The sequence below is a fragment of the Balaenoptera borealis genome (assembly GCF_965194805.1).
Source record: "Balaenoptera borealis genome assembly, chromosome: 11".
Taxonomy (NCBI): domain Eukaryota; kingdom Metazoa; phylum Chordata; class Mammalia; order Artiodactyla; family Balaenopteridae; genus Balaenoptera; species Balaenoptera borealis.
Window position 1 is genome coordinate 78,804,056 of NC_138868.1, and position 21,147 is coordinate 78,825,202.

At 37.0% G+C, this 21,147-nt stretch overlaps 1 protein-coding gene across 8 annotated transcripts in view; it reads left to right on the forward strand.

Annotated features, from left to right (window-relative positions):
• The window catches only part of LOC309604940 (uncharacterized protein), a gene marked incomplete at its 5' end in the record, with an annotated part of 134,534 nt that extends 115,012 nt beyond the window's left edge, over positions 1-19,522 (forward strand). For 3 of the 8 annotated variants that reach the window (XM_082340053.1, XM_082340054.1, XM_082340052.1), the window contains 3 exons: positions 5,192-5,327; positions 6,323-6,440; positions 10,934-19,522. In XM_082340053.1, coding sequence (XP_082196179.1) covers positions 5,192-5,327; positions 6,323-6,440; positions 10,934-11,053 — 374 coding nt within the window. In that variant the 3' untranslated portion in view covers positions 11,054-19,522. Of the gene's footprint in view, positions 1-5,191 lie in introns of all 8 variants that reach the window. The other 5 variants (XR_014231163.1, XR_014231167.1, XR_014231164.1 and 2 more) reach the window with 4 other exon arrangements.
• Positions 19,523-21,147: the final 1,625 nt, after the last annotated feature.

Sequence of the window (21,147 nt, forward strand, 5' to 3'; positions counted from 1 at the left end):
TTATTTAAATGTTTTGTAGGATTCACTTGTGAAACCATCTGGTCCTGAAATTTTGTTTGTTGGGAGTTTTTTGATTACCGATTTAATTTCAGTAGTAGCAATGGTTTGTTCATATTTTCTATTTCTTCCTGATTCAGTCTTGGAAGATTATGTTTCTAGGGATCTATCCATTTCTTCTAGGTTGTCCAATTTGTTGGCATATAATTTTTTATAGTCACCTCTTACAATATTTTGTATTTCATAGTGTTAGTTGTAAATTCTCCTCATTCATTTCTGATTTTATTTAATTGGGCCTTCTCTCTTTATTTCTTAAATGAGTCTTGCTAAAGGTTTATCAATTTTGTTTATCTTTTCAAAGAACCAACTCTTAGATTCATTGACCTTTTCTAATTTTTTAAACTCTATTTCATTTATGTGCAATCTGATTTATTATTTTCTGCCTTCTACTAACTTTGGGCCTTGTTTGTTCTTTCTCTAGTTTTTTTTTAAGTATAAGATTAGATTGCATAATTGAGATTTTTCTTATTTCCTGAGGTAGGTTTGTTTTGCTCTAAAATTCCCTCTTAGAATTGCCTTTGCTCTGACCCGTTGATTTTTGGAATGTTGTGTTCCCATTTTTGTCTCCAGGCACTTTTAGTCATCTTTGATTTCTTCAATGAGCCATTGGTTGTTTAGTAACATGTTGTTTAGACTCTACATATTTTTTTTTCCAGCTTTTGTCTTGGAGTTGATTTCTAGACTCATACAGTTGTGGTCAGAAAAGGTGCTTGATATGATTTCAATCTTCTTAAATTTATTGAGACGTTTTTGTTGCCTAATGTGTGATCTATCCTGGAGAATGTTCCCTGTGCATTTGACAAGAATGTGTATTCTGCTATTTCTGAGTGAATGTCCTCTATATATCTATTAAGGCCATCTGGTCTTAGGTGTCATTTAATGCCAATGTTTCCTTATTGATTTTCTGTCTAAATGATCTAACCATTGATGTAAGTGGGGTGTTGAGTCCTCTACTATTGTATTCCTGGCAATATCTCCCTTTATGTTTGTTAATATTTGCTTATGTATTTAGGTGTTGGGTGCATACATACTTACAAATGTTATATGTTCTTCTTGGATTGATTCCTATATCGTTATGTTACGTCCTTCTTTGTCTCTTGCTTCAGTCTTTGTTTTAAAGTCCACTTTTTCTGATATAAGTATTGCTACCCTGGATTTCTTTTTGTTTCCATTTGCATAGAATACCATTTTTTCATCCCTTCAATTTCAGTCTGTTTGTATCTTTGGCTCTGAAGTAATTCTCTTATAAACAGCATATATATATATATATATATATATATATATATATATATATATATATATATGTCTTTTTAATATATACATTGTCACCATATGTCTTTTGATTGAGCATTTAGTCCACTTACATCTAAAGTAATTATTGATAAGTTTGTACTTATTACCATTTTGTTAATTGTTTTCTTGTTATTTTTGTTGTTCTTCTTTGTTATTTTCTTCTTCTCTTGCTCTCTTCCCTTGTGACTTGATGACATTCTTTAGCATTATGTTTACATTCCTTTATCCTTATTTTTTGTATAATTATTATTTGTTTTTGGTTTGTGGTTACCACGAGGTTCCTATATAACAACCTATGTATATAACAGTCAATTTTAAGTTGATGGTTGCTTAAGTTTGAGTATGTTCTAAAAGCACTACATTTTTACTCCTTACCCCCAACATTTTATGTTTTTGATGTCATCTTTAACACCTTTTTATATGAGAAACTAACACAACATTGTAAAGCAGTTATTTTGTGTATTCCTTAACTAATCATTGTTGATATATAAGATTTTACTAGCTTTGTCTTTTAACCTTCATAGTATATATAGGTGGTTGATCCACTACCTTTACTATAGTTTTGCCTTTACCAAGGATATTTTTGCTTTCATAATTTTTATATTTCTAGTACAGTCTTATTTTTCTGTTTAAAAAATTTCCCTTAGACATTTTTTTGAGTTCATTTTAGTGGCTGTGAAATCCTTTAATATTTGCTTGTCTGGGAAACTCTTTATTTCTCCTTCAATTCCTAATAACCTTGCCAGATAGAGTATTTTGGCTGTAAGGTTTTTTGGTTTTTGTTTTTCCATTAAGTACTTTGCATATGTCATGCCATTCTCTCTGGCATGTAAAGTTTTTGCAGGAAAGTCAGCTGATTGTCTTATGGGGCTCCCTTGTTTGTAACAAATTGTTTTTCTCTTGCTGCTTTGAAGACTCTCCCTTTAACTTTCGACATTTTAATTATAATGTGACTTCGACTGGATCTCTTTGATTTCATCTTACTTAGGACTCTGTGTTTCCTGGACATGGAGGTCTATTTCCTTCCCCAGGTTAGGAAAAGTGAAGTTCCCTAAAATTTTTAGCCATTATTTGTCCAAATAGGTTTTCTGTCCCTTTCTTTCTCTCTTCTCCTCCTGGAAGCCCTATAGTGTGAATTTTAGTATGCTTGATATTATTATAACGTTCCTTAGACCATCCTCAGTTTTTTGAGAATTTTTTTCTTTTTGCTATTCTGATTGGGTGAAATCTACTAGCCTGTTTTCCAGATTGCTTATTTTTTCTCCTGCATCATATAATCTGCTGCTGGTTCCCGCTAGTTTATTTTTTATTTCTGTTATTGTATTCTTCAGCTCTGATTACTTTTTAAATATTTTTTCTTTCTTGAAGTTCTCACTGTTTTCCTCCATTTTTCTGAGTTCCATGAGTATCTTAATGATCATTACTTTGAACTTCTTATATGGAAGATTGCTTATTTCTGTTTTGTTTAGTTATTTTTCTGAGTTTTTGTCTTATTCTTTTGTTTGAAACACATCCCTTTGTCTCCCAATTTTTCCTAACTCTGTGTTTGTTTCTATGTATTAGGTAAATTAGCTACATCTCCCTGTCTTTAAGGAGTGTCTTTGTGTAGAAGGTGTCCTGTGTGGCTCAGTAGCACATTCCCCTCTGGTCACCAGAGCTAGGTGCTGCAGATATGTCCCCTGTGTTCTCCTGCATGTGTTCTCCTGTTGTCTGGGCCATGCTTGCTGTGGTTGCACTAGTGTGCAGAGCTGGCTCCTGATCTGCCTGGCTGTAAGGCTTGGTTGCAACTGTTGTATTTACTCTAGTGTGCAGTGCCAGCCCTAGGGGTAGTATTCACTTTGGAGGAGCTCCTGTGGAACTAGCAAGGCACTGGGTCACTTTGAAGAGACTTTAGTGACAGCCAGAATTGGTGTGGTGTACGGCCACCATGGAGAGGCTCCATTGCCAGCTAAGAGCACCTGCAAGGACTGGCAGGGTGTGGGTCCACTTTGGAGGAGCTTTGCTGCCAGCCGAGGGTGCACATCAGGTCTGTCAGGGCAAGGGGGCCACTTTGGAGGGTCTCCACTGCCAACTGAGGATAGCAGCTGGGTCTGGCAGAATGGGGGGCACTTTGGAGGGGTGCTGATTCTGTTGGGTCTACAGGTGAGCCTGGGGTGAGTTGAATGCTACTAACAGGTTAGTTGGGGAGATTCAGAAATGGTTCCTCTCAGTGCCAGGCCATCTAGGTAGAGGATGAGCCACATACACACACAAACTGGTGCCCACCAGGTGCTCCATTCCCAGAGAAAGTTTCAACAGACCCATGCCCCTTGGGCACATGCACTTAGACTTAGTCAGTGAGTCTCCATCATGTCATTTTTCAGACTGCTGCCTCAGTGCTGGGACTAGGAGCAAGTCAGGTTTTGCATGCGTGCTTTAAGAGCAGAGTCTTGGTTTCCTATATTCCTCTGACTCACCTGGAGGTAAGACCCTCTGGTTTTCAAAGCCAGATACTATGGGGCTTATCTTCCCAGTGCAAGTCCCCTGAGCTGGGGAGCCCAATATGGGATTCAGAACCTTTGGTCTTCAGGGAAAACCTCCAAGGCTGTGATATCCCTCCCACTGATGGACTGCAGCACTGCAGGTATGAGTCTCGCCAGACCATGTCTCTGCCCCTCCTGGCCATCTCAGTGTGGCTTTTCCTTTTTCTCTTTAGTTGTGGAAAAACTTTTCTGTTAGTATTCATGTTATTCTCAGAGATAGTTTCTCTATATGAAGTAGTAATTATGGTTTGTGTTCATGGGAAGAGGCAAGCCCAGGATCTCCCTACTCCACCATCTTGTCCCACCCTCCTCCAAGGTGCTGGTTTTTGAATCACCTGTTTCTGACAATGAAAAAGCTGAGGGTCTTATAAAATTATTTTTTGCTAATAATTTTTTTCCTTTAAGGGAACATAATTATCAGTATTGTGATTACAGTTGTTTTTTTACTTAAATCAACTTTGTACAATTTATTGAGTGTCTGTTGAGTGTACTATGTTTAGTACTACAACATGTATCTATCAGTTTTGTTACAGTAATGCTTCATGGCAAGCCACTCCAAACTCAGTGGCCTAAGACAACAAATCATTTATTCTCTTACCCACATTTATGAGTTGACTAGAATTTGACTAGACTAAGGTCTTAGCTGTACTTCTTTTAAGCTACACGTTGTGTTGAGATCTATTCCGTATATCTCTTATTCACCTTAGACCAGTGGATTACACAGGACATGCTTATCTTGTGGCAATAGCAGAGGTTTAAGAGAGCAAACCCAACTACACAAGCACAGTGATATTTGGGAATTTATCTGTGACAAGACTAGCAATAGTGTAACTAATACAATAGACTTAATGGAGCAAGTAATAATAGAAATAAGCAAAATTTCAATAGAGAGAAAGCAAATTGACTTTAATTGAATACTTATCTATAGGCACTTTATTGAAGTTAATTGTATTTATTCCTAAAAACAACCCTGTGAAGGGTTGTATTCCTAAAAACAACCCTGTGAAGTGGGCTTTTTATTGTCATTTTAGAAGTGATGAAACAGAGGCTCAGCGATATTACATGACCTGTCAAGGTCAACAAGCTAGTGGTGGGGCTAAGATTAGAAATCTGGTCGCCAGAGCCTATGCTTTCTCTAAAAATAGGGGAAAAGTGAATTTCAAAGTGCAGAATAAGATTAGCAAAAGCTTGGGAGTAGAAAAACACATGCATTTATTTGGGCATTGGCAGCTAATCCTTTTTGGATTACAAGCCAAAGACATAGAATACAAGACTATTCAGATTGGATAGCAGGTTACTTTGTATATAATTTTGTATAGGCCCTGAGGAACCACTGAACATAAAGGTAATAGTTCAGAGATATGCTTTGGAAAGACTACTTCATCAGGTTATAAGGAAAACTGGGAAACATTTGGAGCTGTGCAGACAACTCAGAAAGTCATCACAACAATTGAGGTAAGTAGTAATGAGGACTAGCCTAAATTGGTGAGGTGGAAACAGAAAAAAGAGAATGATGGGGAGGGCACCAACCAAGAAGAACAAGTAATTTACTGGCATCCAGTTGGATATGGGTAATGAAATAGAGGAAAGAGCCAATCATCACTCCAATATGTTGAGAAGGGATAACTAGATGAATGGTGATGCCATTAAAAGATGTAGAAAAAGCAGGATGAAGAGTTGAATATGCAGGGAAATAATGAGTTATGTTCTGGACATGTTGAATTTGAGAAAATAATTTGAAATACCTGACACTGTTCAGAAAGCTTAGAGTAAGCTGTCAATGAGAATACATTCTTATCTTCTTTCATACTGATAGAATTGTAGCAATACATTCCTCAAGCCCCTTGGAATTATCTCACGTGAATAAATTCCCCCAAATATTATGTGAGCAGAAGTAATTTATGCCTCTTTTAGACTTCTGTATGTGTGCCTCCATGCTCTGTAGGCTTGAAAAGATGATGATCAGAGCTACAATGTTCAAGATGGTAGAGCTACTATCAATTGCTAATCCTGTGAAACACCCTCTCTAGAATATTTCATGAGAAAGATATAAACTTGTATAGTTCTTAAGCCACTGAATTGTTTGATTCTTTGTTAGATCACCCTTTCTATTATCTAGAATTTGTAACTTCAAGTCATATTCTGACCAAAAGAGAAAGCCAAACTATGTGGCATTGTCTTAGCAGTTAAGCTTGAAACCTGCCATCCGTGGATGTTGTGGTAAAGTGTTTGGTAAGTCAATTGCCTGTGATAAATTTGAAGGTAGGATGAATGCTTATTAGGTCTAAAACTTTAAGGGAAGTATTTGTAAAGAGTCAAAATTTCCTGTGTTGTCTGCTCCATGATGCTTTTAACAAGGTATAGCAGGGAAAAAATTGAACTTAGTCAAGAATCGGTAGGTTTACCAGCAGAGATTAAAAGGAAGCGAAATTTCTTTGGGGACCTTGCAGGTTTAGAAAAACTTTTGTACCTCATATGTCAAGAGAGAGGACTTTTGTTGCTCAAACGTCTCTCATGAAGATTTTTCAAGCAAAGGAACCTAGCCCTGCTGCAAAAGAGCAGATTGAGGTATGGACTTCTCAGTCAAGCCTATACTCAAATGGTCTCAATGGATGCAAATTAAGGTAAAATGGAGGCATGGGAGAAAGAGAGCAAGGAAACAATGTTAGCCTATGTGCTATGTTTAGAAAAGAACTTATGGGTAGAGCTGTTGGCACATAAAGTTGATAGGAAACAAATATATCTGGAGATTTCTAAATTTTTGAGATTATTTTGCCAAAGAAACCATGATCCTAGTCTAATAAACTTTGTGACTCTTCAAGTCATAAACTTTGGGCTTCCAAACTTGCCTGACTATCCCTCAGGGAAGGCATAGTCCCTAGTAGTCATTATGGATATGACATAGGAGGTAATAGTCAAAAACCCTATTACTGTCAGAGAATCAAGTCAATGTCCATGGAAAACAATGGGTGAGGAAGTTTTTCCAAGAAAGCAGAACTGAGGTTTAATTGAAAAACTTCATCTACTGTCAGGGCAGGGGTCCTCACAATGCCTACTCCAGTATGAGTTTATCATTTCTTTCAATGCCTACTCCTTCTGCTACCTTCTTCTCTCCTTTATTTTTCACAGAAATTTTACCCCCAATACATGTCTTGCATGCCTGAATCCACATTGGCATCTTTTTCCTGGAGAACTGTATCAATGATACCAGCAATGGCCTAAGAAACCAGATTGTATGTAAGATGGAGCTTGAGGACTGACTCACTCACTGCCTAGCTGTCAAGAGGAACTCCATCTCATGTAGATGTCAGGCATGGAAAAGCCTGTCACAAGGTGATAGGCCAATGGCTAAAACTTTTACCAATATTGATCTGGTAAAAAAGTCCTAGTAAAAAGTCTGGTGAAAAGACCTCGATAGTGAGATCTTTCAGGAATTTCAAAAGTGTGACTGGAACAATATCTAGAGGAACAGGGCAGTTGGCTGGTTATTAATAAGTTGTATTGATGCTTAACAGAGGTATATTGAAAAAATGAGAGTAGTTAAAAAGATTATATATGAGAGCCACAGGGCTCTTGGCCCTTATTTCATGTAGTGGAAGAGTGGGCACAACTGAGGAGTAAGATCAGACCTTAATATAAGAGCTCCAGAGAATTTTAAATGCTCAGTCCGGAGAGATCTGTTATGTTAAGGTCAGGGCCCTGGTTGGGAAAACCTAGGACCACTGAAATACATGATAGGGTTATCTGGGGGCTGCCACCCTAAGAAATTTGGCTTAGAACCAGGAGCTTGATGAAGTAGCCAACCTCTTCCTAATAAGAGCTAGAACTTCCCCAATATGGGAATACAATATAGATTTCTCTCCCCTGCAAGTCAACAGCATTACCCCCATCTCTTTTCCTGGCTTTCAAGCCAATACTTAGGATTGAATCTCAGCATAACCCAGGTGGAGATGGGCTGAGCCTAATAAGGAAGGGAAGGTTATATCCCCAAAGAACCTGCAAGAATAAGCTAGCATGCTTATAGCAGGAGATAAAGAATTATGTCTGAGATTAGATTTTAAGGGTGCTTGATTAAGGGGTCCATAAATAATATTGAATAAGCAAGAATTCACTAACTTGGAAGCACTTTCTCGGGACACAGAATTTAACTTCTTGACAAGTTATGCAAGGAGATAGGGAAAATTTACTCCTAGGGTGGCTCTTAGAACTTAGAGAAAGTGATGGTCCACAAGGAGTGAAATAGAAATGCCTGAATTGGCTTGGCAAGTGGTAGAGGAAGAAATGGAAAGGCACAGGGAGTGAACATTCTGATATGGATATATTTTGTGAGGCCAGAGGACTCACCAAAGAATTATGCATAGGTCCAGAAGATACAACATTCACCAAGGCTGTCAGGGATGTGCTGGTACAAAGGCACAAGCTTCACTAATAAGTTCAATGGTTACTTTTCCCTAAAGACTAGGTAAAACGATAGGAAAAACAGTCACAGAGCTGGATTCCTTTATGGCTATAGGGATGATAGAGCCCCAAAATAATAGAGGACAATTGGCAGTGCTTATTCACCAGGAGCCCAGTCAGCTACAATTACCATCACAACTGGTAATGTCAAGGGGGCTTGACCACAGAGTTGTGGAGGTGCTTAAAAGAACATGGTATCCCAAGGGGCAAAACAGATGGACAACCAACAAGGATGCTACCTAATATCTACAATCAGAAGAAGGCAGGAATGGAGAAACGGGAAGTTGAGGGCTAGGCTCACTTCCTGAACCTGAGTCAATTTTCAGATCTGGAATCCACTGAATAAAGACATGGCTGGGTTGTCAGGGGTAAGATTCTATAATACTGTGGCAATTCTACCCTAAAATGACCTACAGCCAGTAGTGTGCTGGAGCTGACTCTTACCAGGTCCAAAGAGTTGAAACATGCATCTCTTTGCAGATCTTTGATGGAAGCCTGAAACTGGCCATGGTGGGGGTATTTACACCCTGGAAATTAGCAAACATTATGAAAGAGGTTGTTCTCCCTCTCCCCACTACCCATCCCCAGAGGGCTAATTGTTAAAGTATTTATCAGTACATCACTGTCTATAGCCATTTACTTAGATGACTATGTACTGGAAACATGCTTACAGGAGACAGCTGATAAATGGAATCTTGGATAAAGTCTGGTTTACATTGGGTTGGTGGGCATTTCCTAGTCCCCAAATTGATAACAAGGATTAAAATTCTTGGCAACTTAAGTAACCACCATATTAGGTCCTTGGCCTATGGGGTAATAGTTGTCATAGTGGGGAAGGCAAGTGGAAGTCTCTGAAACTGGCTCCTCCTGCCCTCCTGGCCAATGTAGTAAATTAAAAACAACAATTTATCCCAGGAGTTTGCCAAGATTAGTGTCACCGGTAAAAACCTAAAGGCTGCAGGGTGGTGGTATCTATCATATTTCCATTTAATTCACTGGTCCAACCCCTAAACAGACCAGATGTGTTGAAGATGATTGTAGACTACTTCAAGCTCAAAAAAGTAGTAGCCCAAATTGCAACTTACTTGATGAATACAGAATCATTACTATAACAGATTAAGAAGGTCTCAGATGTATGGTATGTGGCTTTTGATTTAGCAAATTCAGTTTTTCTTTTTTCTGAAAACAGTTCATATTTTCATTCAGTTTTGCCCTGGGGCTATGTTAACTCCCTCATGCTTGGCCATAATATAGTCTGAAGAATCTGGGCCAGTTGGATATTCTGCAGTATATGATATTGACTTATTAAACCCATGACCACAGACTGACTAGGCAAAATGAGCAAGAGCTGGTTAGCATGGTGGAGACCTTTGTAAGAGACACGTACTCCTAAGGGTGATAAATAACCCTGCTGAAATTCAGGAACTGGCTACTTCAGTAAAGATTTAGGGGCATTCTAGTGTATCTCCTCTGAAATAAAAGACCTACTTTTATTTCACTTCATCTTGCATTTCCTGTTATAAATAAGTAAGCATAGCACCCGCTAGGCCTCTTTGAGTGGTGAAGGCAATACATTCCAAACCTGGGAATACTTCTATGATCCATATACCTATTGGCAGTGTTGAATGGGGCCAAAACAGGTAAAGGCTCTGTAGCAGGCTTAACTGCAAATGCAATCCAGCAGACCTTTTGATGTTAAGGTTTCAGGGGTAGAAAAAGATTCAGGGTAGAATTAATGGTAAGCCCCAGTGGGAGAACCACAATGCAGGCTCCGCTTCTAGAGCAGAACCATGCTACCTGCAGCAGAGAGTTATACACCTTTCTAATAATAGCTTCTGGGATGTCACTGGGCCCTACTGAAACAGAATACTTGGCCTTAGAGTACTATGTGACTCTCTGTCCAGAACTGCTGACTATTAGTAGAGTTTTGCTAAAATTAAGTCATAAGAATCAGTTTGGCACAGCATTAGCCCGTCATAAGAATAAAATGAAATTGTGCCCATCCCTCCAGCCCCTGACCCCAACCTCACAGGAGGAATTTGTGTTTACTGTTCTGACAGCTCTAGGCTATGCAGGTTTAGTGATCCCGATCTGTGAAGGGAGCATACTCTTGCCAGGGAAAACAACAAAGATCTCATTGAAATACAAGATATGATTGCACTTTGGATTCTTTGTGTATAAGAAATGATTGCTTCTGATAAACAGGAGGAAGTAGGGTTGCTTATACATAATGGATGTAAGGAATAATACACGTGGGGCCTAGATAATCCAACTGGACATCTCTTGGTTCTCCCACACCAATTGTAACTACCCATGTCAATTATAAGTGCCATGCCATTTGTAATTGTAACACATGCAGCAACCCTGGCTTAAGAAGGATAATATTACCAAGAGCCCAGACCACTTAAGAATGAGGGTTTGAGTCACACCACCTGGTATATATCCCAAAGTCCTGCAACAGTGATAATTGAAAGAGGAATTTAGAATGGATAGTGGAGGAGGGGGAAGTTGAGTACCTGTGTGGCCCCGACACCAACTGAACCAATGGGTGCTATAGTTCTGAAGTTCATTCTACTAACTTCCACTTCTAAATTTCCCCTCAGGTGGAGATGTCCACAAGAACCATAAAGGAGCTTCTCCTGAACAAGTATAGATTTGTGGATCATTGCAGTGCAAGGAGTAGACTGTGCAAGTCAGTGAAGGTGCATTGCTTAGATCTCTAGGAGAGTCTACAGCAAAGACGGTCGTTGGGTGGCAGTCTCCATCTGACACAACTTTGAGTCTTCTGCAGTGTTAAAACTGAGTCACATGCTCCCCAGGGATACTTCTAGCCATTGACTGAGCATGCTGGGGAGACCACAACTAGGTCATTTCATAACCTCCTTAGGTAGAGTTATATGCTTCTTCTTCTGGTCTCCTGTTGTACCTTCCAGCTTCCTGTTACTATACCCCCAGCAACACTCCAGCAAATATGGGAAAAAAATCTGTATAAAGATAAAAATAACTATTGTTAGCATTTTGATATGTTTTCTCAGTCTTTGCATTTTGATGTACTTTTTCTAGTTTTTTATTGTCTATATATGAATTTGTACACAAATATTAAATGAATATTTTCACCTGACATCTACAGTTTTGTGCCATGCAGGTTTTCACTTAACCTCAGATGATGAAAATTTAGCTGTTAAATATTCTTTGTTTTCAAATTTTTAAAAAATTTCTTGAAGAAGTTGTGATTATTGCTTTTGAGGAGAAGGAAGTAACTTTGAAAGGAATATGAGTTATTAGAAAGGAGAGGGAAAGATATTTTAAGATGATAAAAGAAACTGGAAAATAGGTAAGGATTGGAATAGAGGAAACAATGTCCTGCCACTTAGCGTTGGTGCCTTGAGGAGGAAAGACATGAAAAGGGACAGCCATATAATTTACCTAGGGATGCTGAACTGTATGCTTTACCATTCTTGACCTTGGGAAATATTCCTGTTTCAAACATACAGTCTAGAGCAAAGACCCTCTGGTCTTTTAGACACTGTAGGTTTTGAAAATGAGGGTGACCATGATGGCCATAATGGACAAGAGGCTAGAGGTCCTTCCTTTTCCATCCAAGCACCATGGACCAGGCACTTCTTTGAGTTGTACTGTCTTGGGAGATACAGTTAAGACTGGAATGGAGTTTCTTGTCAAATGAATGATGTGAGGAAATCAGATTTAATTTGACTGAAAGAAAATAATGGACCCTATCTTGCAAGCTTGCATTTAGAGACCAGGATTTATACCCACTGTAATCTTAATTCCTAAACCAATCCAGCTACCTCCTAAACCAAGGTCCCACTTTAGAGACCTCCTGCTACTTCCAGTCTGTTCCCATACCTTGAAAATTTTTTATGTTATTTCTACAGTTCTGTAAATTACATTTCTCTTAACCACTTCACAACTCTTCACAAGTAAATTGTATGGCGAAGATTTTTATTAGTAAACAAAAGATAAGGTACCTAGATTAATTTAAGTGTATTATTATTTTGACTCCATTAGATTTCTTAGAGTTGTCTATATTGGATGGAGGTGGTGGTTAGAGGGAAAGATTAAGCTCAGTATTCTCAGCATAAATCTATCTCCCAGACTGATCTTCATTTCAGCTAGGGTAAGAGAATCATTGTTGAAAGCAGTGGCTATTGGAGTTGCATAAAATGATCAGAGAACCTGGGGTAAACAGCAACCTTCCTCCTGGGACTATACTTGGGCAGCACAGGCAGTCCTGATTCAGTCAGTGCGTTGGCTTAGCACAAAGACTCTCTGATCCCATGCTGGGGGAGAACAGCATCCTGTCCTCTGGAAACACTGTACACACCATCTCTAAGAGTTTACCAAACTAAGGCACACGTGAAATTCAGTCCATTTGCCCAATCAAAGAGGCAGCAGACAGAGATGAAAAGAACAAGGGTTGAGATTAGATGAACCTAGGCAGAATACCGGTGGGTGAAGCCTTGGACTTGCTACCTAGCCATGCACTCTCAACTTCAGTATCTTTATTTGTAAAATGAGAATAATCACATTTGCCTTGCAGGATTGAATACTTGGAAAAGTAAATGAGACACAAAGATAATGTACCATGTGCAGTGCATAGTATATAGGTAATAAATATTATTCAGAATTAAGTGCTAGTCATCTTTAAGAAATAATAATAGTGATAATAACATTTTGAAAATTGTATGATAGATACTGTGGTGAGCACTTTATAATTCACATAAATTCCATGAGCTAAGTGCTATTATTGCATTGATTTCACAGATTAGGAATTTGAAGCACAAGAGAAGTTAAATAATTTTCCTGGCATCCTATAACTAATAAGACTTCAAACCCAGGTATTCTGCCTCTAGATCTTATGCTATTAAATACCATGTCAGATAGTAATGACTCCTTCTTTCACAAAAAAAAAGTAGAAAGGGGTTAAACCTTAAACCCATAGAAAAACCTTATTATTCCCGATCTTAAATTTAACATTCAATGGAAACTCTTCCTTTGAAGCCCAAAAGGAGTATTGAAATGCACTTTGGATTTGGAATCAAAAGACCTGTGAACACTTTCCAGTTTGGGCACTTACTGTAGGTCACTTTCCATATTTGAGTTTCTTCATACATGAATGGAAATAATTGCCATCTTGCTGAGAGGTATAAATGAGGATATAGATGTGAAAGCACCTTATAAATACAAATGCCTCACAAATGTTAGTTTCCATTAGTAAAAGAGTATAATTATACATTACTTTAAAAAAATCTAAAATTGAAATAAGGATTACAGTACTTTCTATTCTATTTGAAAAATGAAGCAAATTATTTTATTGCACTTCAGTATGTAACACACACCAATTTAAAAATATTTTATAATATCCAAATTTCTAGAACCATTTTAATATTACAAAATTCACATGGATGAAAACAAAGAATGATGCCACACAGTAATGCATTTTTCTTTATTATGACAGGATGTTTCATATGAGAGGATAAGAAACAACAGGTGTCCAGTATTCTGAAGGATGCCATTATGGAGTTGCCTAGGTGATTCACTAGGATGTATTATCATGTTATGCCTCATATTCTTTTGGAGTAAGTAGAAATGGGAAAGATGTGATAAGCCTTTTGAAAAGAAACTTGCATCATCATCACTATAATCAGGAATGTGAAAAGATTTATTTATTCATCATTTTTTCATGATTTATTCAATGATGTTAGACATGTCCTACGTATTGCACTGTACTAAGTGTTGAAGGAGATGTATCTAAAAACATTCAATCCAGTTGAAAATACAGGATATATACATGTGATGTAAATAACGTTGTAGAAGGGTGTATTATTAAGTGACAAAGTGATATAGCTAGTAAGTATAAGGAGAGTTCATAGAAGGGAGAAATCGATGAGAACAAGACAGTCTGGGAAATCTTACAGGAGTGACTTACAAAGACTGGAGGTCAGGAATGTCTTTGGCTTTGCAGTTTTCTTGACAGAAACATGTTGGACTAATGATAAGAAACATCCAGCCAAATGATTGAATAGGTGGAGTATGTTTGACTCCAGAGCTTTGAATGTAGCCTGAGGAGTTGAAATGTATTCTGAGTGGCAGGATCGTGGAGGAACAGAGGCCCTCTAACCACTCAGAAGGCAGCCTTCAATGGTAGAAGGTAACTCTTCAGTTTTCTGTGAGCTCTAGACCCCAAATATATAAATTACAAAAAGAGTTCACCATTAAGTATCAGAAAAACAACTGACAGTGGTTTTATACATATAGGCATGTGTTTTTGCTTGCTTGTTTTTCATGTAACAAAAAGGCCACAAGGAGACACAGACAACCAGGGCCGGTATGAAGATACAATGATGCCACCAGGACTTGGCTGTGTCTCACTGTTCCACCATCCTTACCATGAGGCTTTTGTCCTTGGGGTGACAAGATAGCAGCCGCATTGCCATACAAGCAGGAAAAAGAGCAAATAAAATGGGTAAAAACATGTGCAATGTGAATCTGCCACTTAAAATGCTTTTTCCTGAAAATTCTACCCATTTAATCCCTTCTTACATTAATTTGCTAGAATGAAGTTACAAGGCCAGACCTAATTGCAAGTTCAGCTGGAAAGTGACATTTTTAGCTGGACTAGTTCCTGCCAAAAGCACAATTGAAGGTTGTTTGCAAAGAAGAAGAGAACGGCTATATATACAGATTATAAGAGTGTCTTCTAATTGGATGCTCGGATCAGAAGGCAATGATGAAGATATGAAATATTTTCTTAATATCTCTTTTAAAGTTGTGTCTGTTTTATGTGGCAACTCTTAGATGTAAGTGAGAAAAAGCCTAAGTGGATTTTTTTTCTAGTTCTATCAGCCGAATAGTTTTGTGGATATTCCCTACAGATTCTGATATTACCATTATCAGTCTAACTTTTCTCTTTTATCCTGTCTTTTTCTGATGCTTCAAAAGCTATATTATGGGAAAATTTGAACAAGCTGCATTAAGAGATGCCAGTCAGATGCTGTTTTAAACCAATATTTCATAATTTCTTAGGTTTTAATTTTATTTTTTCATCTAAACAGAGTATTTTAAACCTTGTTTATGGGTATTTGTTTTAATGTGAGTTCTTATTTCTAGTTTTATGGCCTCTTGCTTAATTTGCTTTTTTTTGTTTTTTTCCCTCCTTGAAGATATTTCCAAGCATGTTTTCTCTCATCTTAAACATAGTAAGCCTAGTTATTTTATAACTATAAGTTTTGATAACTCCACTATCTCAAGTTTTTGTGAGTTGGTTTTAGAGATCTCTTATTTCTGCTGGTTCTTGGTCCTCATGTGCTGCCCGCTGGGCCATTCTGGTGATATGTATGCAGGCCAAAAATCTACATGAGAGGTATTTTACTTTCAATTCACTCTGAAGATGGAACCCTTTGGAAGTTATATCAGACCTTGGCTAGTTTGAAGGGGATTAATTATCTTGGGCTAACTTTGGCTTCTGCACTCCTTCCCTGCAAATCCGTCAAAACTCATTTTGCAAATGCCCTCAAGGAAAAAGTGGCTTAGTAAACTAGGCTTCCTCTTTTGAGCTTCGAGATTTGGGCAAAATTATTCCTTACTGTATCATTAGGACATTGATACTTTAAGATATATTTTTCTTTTTCTTTTTTTAGTTGCCTTCAGTGAGATGGTTGGCTCAAATTGCCTAGACCACTTTTACCAGAAGTTAAAATCCTACTTCTCTATTACAAATCCTTCTTTTTCTCCCTCCCTCCCTCCCTCCATTTCTGTTTTCCTCCAACCCTTCCTTTTTTCTTTTTTCCTATTTTTGAAAAATTTTGATTTAGCACCCACTATTCTCAGTCACTTCTTCTGTTATTGCTTATATTTATCTGACATGTATATAATTTCTTTTATTTTTAACATCTTTGAGATTTTGTTTTTGCAGTTGTAAGTAGCATATGGATTGTTATTCTTTAAGCCGATATGGCCATATTTTTCTTTAAGAGGTTTATAATTTTATATTTAATACCATAATACTCTGCTGATTTTGGAGGCAGATATAATTCTTCATTTTTAGCTCTTTGTTCTTGTGCAAATTAATTAACCCTATTCACTCTCATTTTCTTCATCTCTTTTAGTAAGCATAATAAAAGTACTTTCTTCATAGGATTAGAGAATTAAACAAAATAGTATATTTAAATATTTGTGAGATCAACATATTTAATCTGTTGTTATGGTTGTTGTTTTTATTAATTATAAGAAAGATTAACCCCCTTACACTTAATTGATATATTTTCCTTTATTTTTGTCATATATTTTATACCTTTAAAAATATTTTTTGATATCTGTTTTTTTCTGTCTTTTGTTTAATATACACACATATAGTGATTTATAGGAACAAATTCTGAGTTAAGCCTACCTGTTTTACATGTTTACATGTAAAACATACATAATTTATAATGTACTAAAACACACAATAAAATGAATGTATTTAATTAATTAATTGAATTAGAAATTTAATAATATGGGTCTAAATTTAAAATGCATAGAAAGAGATAGAGTGATAAAATTTCTATCTTTTTTTCCTGGCCACTTAATTCCTCTTTATAAAGGCAACTAATTTTTCAGTTTTCTTATGTATCATTCTATATATTATTTTATGTATTTTTAATTATATATATTTTATAGTTTTTATATTATATATTTCAATTATATACATTGCTTTTTCTTTTTTCCCTCCTTTTATACAAATAATCACATACTGCTTTCTTTAACAATATGTTAGAATTTGTTACATATTAACGTAAAAGATTATCCTTGAATCATTTTCTGTGAATTCTCTGAATTCTATTGTACAGACAGATCATAGTTTATTTAACTATTTGCCAATTTAAGGACATTCAGGTTGATTCCAACTTTGTCCTTATACAGTACAAACTATGTTTAAATAAGTAACTTTGTACATCTGACATTTCTCACATAAGCAAACTAATTTTAGGTAAAATCCTTACAAATGGAACTGCTGCATCATAGGACATACATACTTGAAATTTTGGTTGAATTTGTGCAATTGCCCTTCATAGAGATCATATCAATCTACAGTTACTAGCAATGTATATATTAGAATGCCTGTTTCTCTGTTGTAGTTTGTACTCTGTTGCTGACAGAATATTATCAAATATTTTCATCTCTGCCAGTCTGAGGTGAAAAATGGCATCTGAGTGAAGTTTTATTTAATCTTATGATCTTGATGTCAGAAAAATGAATGAAACAATAACTTTTGACTTCTTTTTACACAAGCCAAAATTCAACTCTTCTTGCCCTCTCTACCACTGAGATTATTAATTAAAATATCCCACTCTCACTTATTCACAGTATGTCTGCTCTTTGAATTTACAGGACCTACAGTCTTTTGATCATTCAATTTTCTCTTATCCATCAGCCTTTTCCTGTTTCTACTTTCCTCCCTATCAAGCTTTGAATCCTTCACACATTAATTTAATCACTTATTTGCCATACTGTGCTTCTACTATATCCATGTCACAAACTCACAATCTCTAATTAGCCAACTGTCCATCTCTGTGCGAGCACTTGGGCAGCTAGCTGGACACTGCTGTGAAAAATCACAGCAACAGGGCAACCAATGCCACATTATAAGACATAGCTGTCTAGTCCCATCTGGGCCCTCAAGGCTGCCAATAGTTTATTCAAGTACCTCATTCTTTCATTTCAGAATGACTATCTCAAACATTTTTCATTTTTGTCAGACCTACGACACTCCTCACCAATACTTTTCATTTTCCATAAAAGACGCCACCTTTCATCTTTCAGATAAAAGAGAAACTTTCATTCAGAAAGTTCCTCAGTTTTATACCATCAAGTCTATATAGACCTCATCCATATCCTCTTCACTTCCAACCTAACAGGGAGGAGAAATATCAATGTCTCTTATTTAAGACCTATTTCTTTACCTTTGCTCTTAAATATTTGTCTTCTTGCCCTCTCAAGGAAATTTCACTACAGAGTATTTTCTTTGTCAAGTCAGCTTCTCTCTATACTGATCTTTTGCATCAATATTTAAACATGCATCAGTCACTCTTACTTCAATAAACAAAGAAACTTCTGCTCTGAACTTCCCTTTTCCCCTCGATGAGTTGAAATCTTGAAAGGGTTTTGAACATGAACTATGCTGTTTCTATTTGCCTACTTGCTTTCTTTCCCACTCCCTTCTCATTAATCTACTCCAATTTTACCACCTCCCACATCTTCATGAGAATTTCTCTCCCAGGTTTGTAACAACTTCCTTGTGCTAATTGAAAAGAATACTATTTTTGTTTTTATCTCACTTGACCTCAACTGCATTTGACACTATCGATCATTTCCTCCTTTTTGAAAATTTCCTCCAGATTTCTATGACACCCATTCTCCTAATATTCCTCCCTCCTTCCTGAGTATTCCTTCTCAGTTCTGCTTTTTCTCTCCACTTTCTCTGGTCATCCCTTAAGCACATAGATTCTCCCCAGCAGTCTTCCTTAGGCCCTTCTATCTTCTCACACTTTACTCCTGAATTACAAAGGAAGGCCAGCTCAACCTGCCCCAAATTGAATTTATGATTCATCTACCCTCCTTCTCTTCAGTGTTTCCTATTTCAGTAAATAAAACCACCATGTACCTGAAAGCTCAAGCCAGAATCTTGGTAAGCACCACAAAATTCTAACAAATTTTACCTTTAAAATATCTTTTAAATCTATCCATTTATATCCACCCAACCTGTCTTCATCATTTTCTTCTCTTTATCTTGACTACTGCAATGACCTCATAGATGATCCCCTTTTGGTCATTCATGCCTATCTGCATCTGTGTTCCACTCAGAAGCCAAAATGATCTTCCTAAAGTGCTAACTTGATCATGTAACTTTCCTGCTTAAAATGCTTCAGTGACTTCTCAATTTCCCCTGGGATCATGTTTAAGGTTTTTAAATTGGCTTATGAGACTGTGTGTCCTGCCCCTATTTGCCTCTTGCCTCCTTTCAAACCAGTCTCCCCTTCAGTCTTTCTGCTCTATATAAAATATACCATGTTCTGTATTTTGTCCTCAGATCTTAAAACATACTTACCCACTGAAATGACACAATCTTCACCTCCTGCCCTGCCTTCTCCATTTCACCTAGATGACTAACTGCCTCTTATCCTCCAAATCTTCTTTTAGCATCGGTTCTTGTTTTTTATTAATATTCATTACACTTATATTTATTTTTGTAGCTTTTTGGGGCAGTTGCTTATGTACACAGGCTTTTAGATCTCCATGAATATACTGGACTCTTCAAAGTTCCCTGTAGTAATCTAGTTCTCCAGGATTCCTGTCCAGCTACTGGTTTGCCCCATCTGAATTTACAACCTTGGGCCCTTGGATGTTGCCAGCGGTTTACTATTGTTTCCATAATCCCCTGAGGGACACCCCATCCCTCCAACCATGAGCTGAGATCTGAGTCAAATCAAATAGCCACTACTCTCTGAATAGAGATTTTTCAGAGGGGTGAAAATTTGGACAAAATACTGACTGTGCTCTGAGAATAGTAATTTTCATGGACCTCCATAAACAGAGCTGTTTCCATTTTCTGCAGTGCTGTCAGCTTTTGGCTACTATGCCACTGAACTGGGGAGGAAAGGTGGATCGGAATAGCTCCAAGTTAAAATGTCACAGAGGCTACTGTCTTACCAAGGTTTAGTAGATTCTTGGATAGACAATTTTCAGTTCATTCTGTAGGTTGAGTTAATTGCCAGAGTTCTAAAGTGGTTCATTTAAGTTGTTTTGTTTGTATTTTCCTTATTTTAGAGTAGTTGAGTAGTTCACTGAGGTCCTCATTCTGCCATGATGAAAGGTGATTTGCTTGTGTTCATTTTTAATGCTTGTATATCTGATTAGATTCTAGGTTTCTTTTCTCTCTTACTCCCTCTCTCCATTCCTCCCTTCCTCCCTCCCTCCCTGCCTGCCAGAAATACAGTGTTTACCATATGGCAGGTGCTAATTTAGGTTCTGGGAACATAATAGTAAAGAAACCTGACCAGGTCCTTGGCCAATGTATTGTTCACTGATTTATCACCTCTGTGGAGGATAGGGTTTTGGCATATGGTAGATGCTAAATAAATAAGTGATGAAGGCCACCTTGTCTCAGGTCCTGTCTACAATTTTCTTTTCCATTGTCAACCAATCACTTCAGGATGCAGTGAACTGCCATGCATCTCCCTCTAATTTCTGAAATGGTGACCAAGAGCTGTAGGACACATAAAACTTACCTCCAAAATGTACTTCTCAATCCATCCTCATAAACCTGACAGTTAGTAGATGTTTATCAAGCAAGAGAATTCTACTAGATTTGGTACTTTGGTATCTCTTTGACTATTTTAAAGAGAATCTTAAGAGAAACACTGTCTACTCACTCACCGTGTTAACCTGTATCTTTTCATTTTGTTTTAAATGATTAATTTTTTGTAAATAAAATGTTGCCAAACTCACAAATCAGTGAATAAAAATGAAGTGATGGTGGTTGTTTTTATTTGTCTTATTTTTTCAATATAGATAAACACAAACATACATGAAATAAAAATCACCAATAATTCTACCCCTTGAACCACCTAAAGAGAAAGTCACTCACCTCCTCTGTTCCTGCCAGTCTCCCTCCTCAGTGATAACTTGTATTAACTACTGGCTCCATATAATTTCTTACTTTTCTCTTTATTTATACACAGAAATTTTTTTCCTTTGATGGAATTGAAATATTATTTAAATCTAATATTTGCATTTGGTAATTTTATATCTTAGGAAT